Source organism: Sander lucioperca, chromosome 9 (genome assembly GCF_008315115.2).
Source record: "Sander lucioperca isolate FBNREF2018 chromosome 9, SLUC_FBN_1.2, whole genome shotgun sequence".
NCBI lineage: Eukaryota > Metazoa > Chordata > Actinopteri > Perciformes > Percidae > Sander > Sander lucioperca.
This window is the reverse complement of record NC_050181.1, coordinates 21,608,184-21,616,476: the sequence shown is the minus strand read 5'-3', so window position 1 is coordinate 21,616,476 and position 8,293 is coordinate 21,608,184. Positions and strand designations below refer to the sequence as shown.

At 43.3% G+C, this 8,293-nt stretch overlaps 1 protein-coding gene across 3 annotated transcripts in view; it reads left to right on the top strand.

Moving 5' to 3' along the window:
- smg7 (SMG7 nonsense mediated mRNA decay factor) overlaps positions 1–8,029 on the top strand; it is a 50,341-nt gene extending 42,312 nt beyond the window's left edge. For all 3 annotated transcript variants that reach the window (XM_031303520.2, XM_036005200.1, XM_036005199.1), the window contains 4 exons: positions 3,317–3,467; positions 4,164–4,334; positions 5,388–5,548; positions 6,685–8,029. In XM_031303520.2, coding sequence (XP_031159380.1) covers positions 3,317–3,467; positions 4,164–4,334; positions 5,388–5,548; positions 6,685–6,798 — 597 coding nt within the window. In that variant the 3' untranslated portion in view covers positions 6,799–8,029. The remainder of the gene's footprint in view (positions 1–3,316; positions 3,468–4,163; positions 4,335–5,387; positions 5,549–6,684) is intronic.
- Positions 8,030–8,293: the final 264 nt, after the last annotated feature.

Sequence of the window (8,293 nt, the reverse complement as noted above, 5' to 3'; positions counted from 1 at the left end):
CAGGTAGTATTATACAGTTGTTAGTAGTGTCAGGTAGTATTATACACCTGGTAGTGGTGTCAGGTAGTATTATACACCTGTTAGTGGTGTCAGGTAGTATTATACACCTGTTAGTGGTGTCAGGTAGTATTATACACCTGTTAGTAGTGTCAGGTAGTATTATACACCTGTTAGTAGTGTCAGGTAGTATTATACGCCTGTTAGTAGTGTCAGGTAGTATTATACAGTTGTTAGTAGTGTCAGGTAGGGTTATACACCTGGTAGTAGTGTCAGGTAGTATTATACACCTGTTAGTAGTGTCAGGTAGTATTATACACCTGGTAGTGGTGTCAGGTAGTATTATACACCTGTTAGTGGTGTCAGGTAGTATTATACACCTGGTAGTAGTGTCAGGTAGTATTATACACCTGTTAGTAGTGTCAGGTAGTATTATACACCTGGTAGTAGTGTCAGGTAGTATTATACAGTTGTTAGTAGTGTCAGGTAGTATTATACACCTGGTAGTGGTGTCAGGTAGTATTATACACCTGTTAGTGGTGTCAGGTAGTATTATACACCTGTTAGTAGTGTCAGGTAGTATTATACACCTGGTAGTAGTGTCAGGTAGTATTATACACCTGGTAGTAGTGTCAGGTAGTATTATACACCTGGTAGTAGTGTCAGGTAGTATTATACACCTGTTAGTAGTGTCAGGTAGTATTATACACCTGTTAGTAGTGTCAGGTAGTATTATACACCTGTTAGTAGTGTCAGGTAGTATTATACAGTTGTTAGTAGTGTCAGGTAGTATTATACAGTTGTTAGTAGTGTCAGGTAGTATTATACACCTGTTAGTAGTGTCAGGTAGTATTATACACCTGGTAGTGGTGTCAGGTAGTATTATACAGTTGTTAGTGGTGTCAGGTAGTATTATACAGTTGTTAGTAGTGTCAGGTAGTATTATACACCTGGTAGTAGTGTCAGGTAGTATTATACACCTGGTAGTAGTGTCAGGTAGTATTATACACCTGGTGGTAGTGTCAGGTAGTATTATACACCTGGTGGTAGTGTCAGGTAGTATTATACACCTGGTGGTAGTGTCAGGTAGTATTATACACCTGGTAGTAGTGTCAGGTAGTATTATACACCTGGTGGTAGTGTCAGGTAGTATTATACACCTGGTGGTAGTGTCAGGTAGTATTATACACCTGTTAGTAGTGTCAGGTAGTATTATACACCTGGTAGTAGTGTCAGGTAGTATTATACACCTGGTAGTAGTGTCAGGTAGTATTATACACCTGTTAGTAGTGTCAGGTAGTATTATACACCTTTTAGTAGTGTCAGGTAGTATTATATGTTTCAATATTCGTAGCCCTTTTTCCGCCTTTTTTCCGCATTATTTGTTGCATTTTTCCATGCCTTTGTTACCTTTGTTGCCCTTTTTAAATGTTTTCGTCACCCTTTCCGCCTGTAGATGACAACATTATGAAAGGATCCCTACAGAGATAGACCTTTTAGTTAAAGAGTAAGATCCTTTTAGTTTAACACGAAATCACCATCACCAAACCCACCAGACTCCATGTAAATAATCAGTACTTTTATCATCGTAAAACACACTTCATTCAAAGTGGACAGAAACTAAATAAAACTATTTAAAGCTGTCTTGGTTAATCTTTCCACTGTTCCAACAATCACCACTCTGGTCTGGTTGAAATAAACCCTTAATTCACCCATTTACATGTGGAGATATGCTGGCTCTATACACGCTAAAAGTCCTGATTATTTACATGGAGTCTGGTGGAAATATGCTGGCTCTATACACGCTAAAAGTCCTGATTATTTACATGGAGTCTGGTGGAGATATGCTGGCTCTATACACACTAAAAGTCCTGATTATTTACATGGAGTCTGGTGGAAATATGCTGGCTCTATACACGCTAAAAGTAGTGATTATTTACGTGGAGTCTGGTGGAAATATGCTGGCTCTTTACACGCTAAAAGTAGCGATTATTTACATGGAGTCTGGTGGAAATATGCTGGCTCTATACACACTAAAAGTAGTGATTATTTACATGGAGTCTGGTGGAAATATGCTGGCTCTATACACGCTAAAATTAGTGATTATTTACATGGAGTCTGTGGGTTTGGTGATGGTGATTTTGAGGCTGTTTCCTGTTAAACTAAAAGGATCTTACTCTTTAACTAAAAGGTCTAGCTCTAGGGATCCTTTGTTTAGTTGTGTGAGCCTGTTCTGACGCCGTTTTACCACCAGATGGCAGTGAGTAGCTGCATGTCTGTGTCAGATTGTGGATTCAGATTTTTTAAGATTAATTTGTTCAGTGGCAAAAGCTCTCAGGTAAAGTAAATGAAATACAGCATTCATTCATAAATTCTAGATTTAGTTCATGAACAAACATTTTGCCATTTGTTCTTTATTTGGAAATGTGAACACAAGATCAGAAGAGTTAACGGAATTTCGTGCTGTCTCCTTTTTTCAGTAGTGAAAAAATATCAGTTTACAAAAAGTAATTTGACCTGTGTGTGTGTGTGTGTGTGTGTGTGTGTGTGTGTGTATCTCTGTCTGTGTGTGTGTCTGTCTGTCTGTCTGTCTGTCTGTCTGTCTGTCTGTGTGTGTGTGCATGTGTGTATATCTCGGTCTGTGTGTGTGTGTGTGTATCTCGGTCTGTGTGTGCATGTGTGTATATCTCGGTCTCTATGTGTGTGTGTGTGTGTGTGTGTGTGTGTGTGTGTGTGTATCTCTCTCTCTGTGTGTATATCTGTCTGTTTGTGTGGTTGTGTCTGTGTGTGTGTGTATATCTCTGTCTGTTTGTGTGTGTGTGTATTTCTGTGTGTGTGTGTGTGTGTGTGTGTGTGTATTTCTGTCTGTTTGTGTGTGTGTGTATTTCTGTGTGTGTGTGTGTATCTCTGTCTGTTTGTGTGTGTGTATTTCTGTGTGTGTGTGTGTATCTCTGTCTGGTTGTGTGTGTGTGTGTGTGCGTGCGTTCAGTTTACAAAAAGATATTTTTATAATTATTTTAGTTTAATTTTTCTATAATAATTAATTAATTCAACCTTTATTTAACCCTTGTGTTGTTTTTCCGTCGACCGTCAAAAAAATAATAATTGTGATGTCCCTTCTTAACGTTTTTGTTGTTTTTTTCCAAAGTTATTTTTTCAAAGTTGTAATCGGGTGTTTTTCCACGATTTACGATGGGAACATCTCTAGTAAAGATCAGTTTCTCTGAGTTCAGAGCGAGCTCGTGGCCAGTAAGCAGAGCGAGTCTGATAATGATCGTGTACCCGATGGATCAAAGCTGTACTGTCTCTGTGTGTTCAGGAGTACAACCAGAACAGCATCTTCAGCCAGGCGTACGGGAAGAACCTGCCGCCCAGCTCCAAGCTGGACGCTCCCATGATGCACCAGGAGCCGTCGCTCTACTCTCTGTTCGAGGGGACTCCGTGGTCTCCGTCGCTCCCCGCCAGCTCAGGTACGCTCGCTCACCTGTACGGGTGGAAATGTGTTTATATTCAGAACCAAGCAACGAATTACAATTACTCACATTACTGTAATTGAGCAGTTTTTCTTAAGGTGTACTTTTACTTTTTAGAGTAGTTTTTGAAACCTGTTAATTTAACTTTAACTTATGTAACGTATGTTTGTTTTGAAGTTTTGTGCTTTGCTACATTTTAAATCACATCCGTTACTGAGTAAGTTATCAGAGGTGGAAAGTAACTAATTACAATCACTTATGTTGAAAAAAAGTCAAAATATTTCATGAAAAAAAGTTAAAATATTTCACGAAAAAAAAGTCAAAATATTTCATGAAAAAAAGTTAAAATATTTCACAAGAAAAAGTTAAAATATTTCACGAAAAAAAAGTTAAAATATTTCACGAAAAAAAAGTCAAAATATTTCATGAAAAAAAGTCAAAATATTTCATGAAAAAAAGTCAAAATATTTCATGAAAAAAAGGTTAAATATTTCACAAAAAAAGTCAAAATATTTTTTTTTTTTGTGTACTTTTGATTTTTAAGGTAGTTTTTAAAATCTGTAATTAAACTTTAACTTTTCTACTGGAGATAAAAACAGTTTTGGCTCAAAACTCAAACACGTAAAAACCAAAACGTAGTGATGTAAATGCAGCCTAACGCTGTGTGTGTGTGTGTGTGTTTCTGATTGGTAGATCACTCCACCCCGGCCAGCCAATCACCTCACTCCTCCAACCCCAGCAGCCTGCCGTCCTCCCCCCCCACACACAACCACGGAGCCATGCCCTTCTCCAACTTCGGGCCCATCGGCACTCCGGACAGCCGGGACCGCCGGGGGGTCGACCGCTGGAAGCACGACAAGACCGGTGAGAGTCCAGCGGGTTCAAACTACAGCTGTTAAGATGTTTCAAACATCGAATCTACACACACACACACACATAGAGACACACACACACACACACACACACACACACACACACACATAGAGACAAACACACACACACACACACACACACACACACACACACACACACACACAGAGACACACACACACACACACACACACACACACACACACACACATAGAGACAAACACACACACACACACACACACACACACACACATATACACACACACACACACACACACACACACACATAGAGACACACACACACACACATACACACACACACACACACACACACACACACACACATAGAGACACACACACACACACACACACACACACACATAGAGACACACACACACACACACACACACACACACACACACACACACACACACACACATAGACACACACACACACACACACACACACACACACACACACATAGAGACACACACACACACACACACACACACATAGAGACACACACACACACATAGAGACACACACACACACACACATAGAGACACACACACACACACACATAGAGACACACACATAGACACACACACACACACACACACACACACACACACAGAGACACACACACACACACACACACACACAGAGACACACACACACACACAGACATAGAGACACACACACACACACACATATACACACACACACACACACACACAGACACATATATATACACACAGACACATATACACAAACACACACACATACACACACACACACACACACACATACACACACATAGACACACACACACACAAACATAAAATCCATTCATTCAGAAAACTATCCACAGATGAATGTTTTTTACCAACCCTTTTTTGCTATTTTTGTGACTGAAGTAACTTAGCCGTCAGAAAGAACGTGCCAAAAAATCTTGAATTTGACAGGTGCTTTAAAGGTTGAACGAGTTGAGTTGATTGTGAGCTCTGCTCCCAGATGTTGACGTGTGCTCGGTGTGTTTCTGTGTAGGAGCGGTGAGCGGCTTCGGGCTGGACTACCTGCCGGCTGCGGCTTCCTCGGCAGCTTCGGACTCCAGCTGGCACCAGACGGGGCCGGCCGGCAGCTCCTGGACCAATCAGGAGTGTCCGATGGAGGAGTCGTCCTCCACCGTGCTGCTCGACAGCCTCAAGGTCCGCTGATGTCTCCACACACTCTCCTGTCTCAGCCTGCTTTAGTTTAACCCGAAATCCCCATCACCAAACCCACCAGACTCCATGTAAATAATCAGTACTTTTATCATTGTAAAACACACTTCATTCAAAGTGGACAGAAACTAAATCAAACTATCAAAAGCCGTCTTGGTTCATCTTTCCACTGTTCCAACAATCACCACTCTGGTTTGGTTGAAATAAACCCTTAATTCACCCATTTACATGTGGAAATATGCTGGCTCTATACATGCTAAAAGCACTGATTATTTACATGGAGTCTGGTGGAGATATGCTGGCTCTATACACACTAAAAGCACTGATTATTTACATGGAGTCTGGTGGAGATATGCTGGCTCTATACACGCTAAAAGTCCTGATTATTTACATGGAGTCTGGTGGAAATATGCTGGCTCTATACACGCTAAAAGTCCTGATTATTTACATGGAGTCTGGTGGAAATATGCTGGCTCTATACACGCTAAAAGTCCTGATTATTTACATGGAGTCTGGTGGAAATATGCTGGCTCTATACACGCTAAAAGTCCTGATTATTTACATGGAGTCTGGTGGGTTTGGTGATGGTGATTTCGGGGCTGTTTCATGTTAAACTAAAAGGATCTTCCTCTTTAACTAAAAGGTCTATCTCTGTAGGGATCCTTTCATAATGTTGTCAGACACTTAGAATAGTCTGTCAGCGGCGAAAACAGAACTTTTAGTGGACGCTGACTGAAGCTGAACGTTTGTCCTGGAGGGTTATATTACAGCCCAGTTCACGGCTGCCGGTTAGAGTGTTCTCGCTCAACACTGGACCAACTTCAATGCATATTAGCACAATAGGGTCCAGGTTGAAAAAAAAACCCGAAGTCATCCTTTAAGAAGTGATTTTAAGATGTTTGTGTTATGATGCTGAGGCTCTGCTCTCTCTCCCTCTCTCCCTCCCTCCCTCTCTCTGTCTCTCTCTCTCTTTCCCTCTCTCCCTCCCTCTCTCTGTCTCTCTCTGTCTCTCCCTCCCTCTCTCTGTCTCTCTCTGTCTCTCCCTCCCTCTCTCTCTCTCCCTCTCTCTCCCTCCCTCTCTCTGTCTCCCTCTCTCTCTCCCTCCCTCTCTCTCTCTGCAGTCTATCTGGTCGAGCTCCATGATGCAGCCCGGCCCGTCGGCGCTGGAGCAGCTCCTCCTGCAGCAGAAACAGAAGCAGCAGCGAGGCCACGGCGTCATGAACCCGCCGCACTGAACGGCAGGCCGCGGCGGCCGGCGCTTTGTGTCCGGATGGCAACAACCAAACTACCACCACCAGGAGAAAACGGGAGGAGAAAAAAACCACAAGTTTGACGAAAGAGGAAGGCGAGGCTCCGACTTAAATGGGAAATTAAACGGTGGATGTGCCGGGGAGGCGGCGACGAACCTCCGGCGAGGCCGAAACACCGACCCCACCCCCCCATCGTCCGACGAGGAGCGCTGACGCCCCCTCCCCTCCTGGACCGGAGGGCCCGGCAGGATCTCTTCAACCGCGGCGCTAACGCGACCGCCGGGTTTACCGTCAACCCGCGGAAAAACCTAAACATTGAGGAACAAAAAACACAAACCCTTCCACTGCTTTCCTCCGAAGCCACGTCTACACACACCGCAAGAACTCACTCTTTCTTTGGGACATATACAAAAAAATATAAAGCAACGTCTGCTACCGGACGGCTGCTCGGCCCGGTTTCGGAGCGCCTGTTTTTAGCGTCTTCGCTGGCGCCCGCAGACTGATTCGGGATGGCGTTGAGAGAGAGCGAGAGAGAGAGAGCGAGGGCAGTGTGGCGGTCGGGCTCAGAGGGGAGGAACGGTTCAGGGAAGCACCGGGACGGTCAAACTAGACTGGACTTTCTGATTTATTTTCATTTCTGTGGAAGAGGAGGAAGAGGAAGAGGAAGAAGGCTCTCTGTAGCTCATTGGTTGAATGAAGGAAGGAAACGACGGCTATATAAATATATACATCAATATATATTGCCATAGTTGGGACATTTAAAAAAAAAAAAAAAAAAAAACGGGCCTTTTGTCTCTTAGCCGTGTTGTGAGAATGGGGACTGAACGCTGCTTTTTGCGAAGCCAGGTGCGTGACGTCACCTGTCGCCAAGCTGAGAGCGTGGTCGCCGCGACATCGGCTTCACAACGTCAGCCACGGCGAGAGAGAGAAGTACAAGGGAATATATATATATATAAGGGGGGGCGGGGCTAAGAACATAAGAATCCACCCCCGTCTAACTTAGGGATAGTATTACCGTTAGCTTCGAGAGATTGCTGATATTAACGTAAACAACCAACTGTATTTTGTGATTTGTTCGTAGCAGTTTTAGCTTCTCGCCCTCCGAGGTGATTACAGGTATGTCTATTAGCTTCCTGCTTGGATATTTTGATGGGGTTTTCTCTTCCTGTCCCAGGCCTCTTCTTCCTGTTGTTTCTTTACTTAACGAAGAGAGAGAAACCCGTAAAAGATGTAACCCTGCTCGCTTACTTAACCTGCATTTCCTGTTCCGTTATGTTGATGTTCAGCCTTTTAACTAGTTTTCTGCAGCTCTGTTACGGCGCTCCTGTCCCGTTACTACTGACCGCTGTCGAGGTTCAGACACAGACAGACAGACAGACAGACAGACAGACACAGAGAGACAGACAGACAGAGAGACAGACAGACACAGAGAGACAGACAGACACAGAGACAGACAGACACAGACAGACCGACAGACACA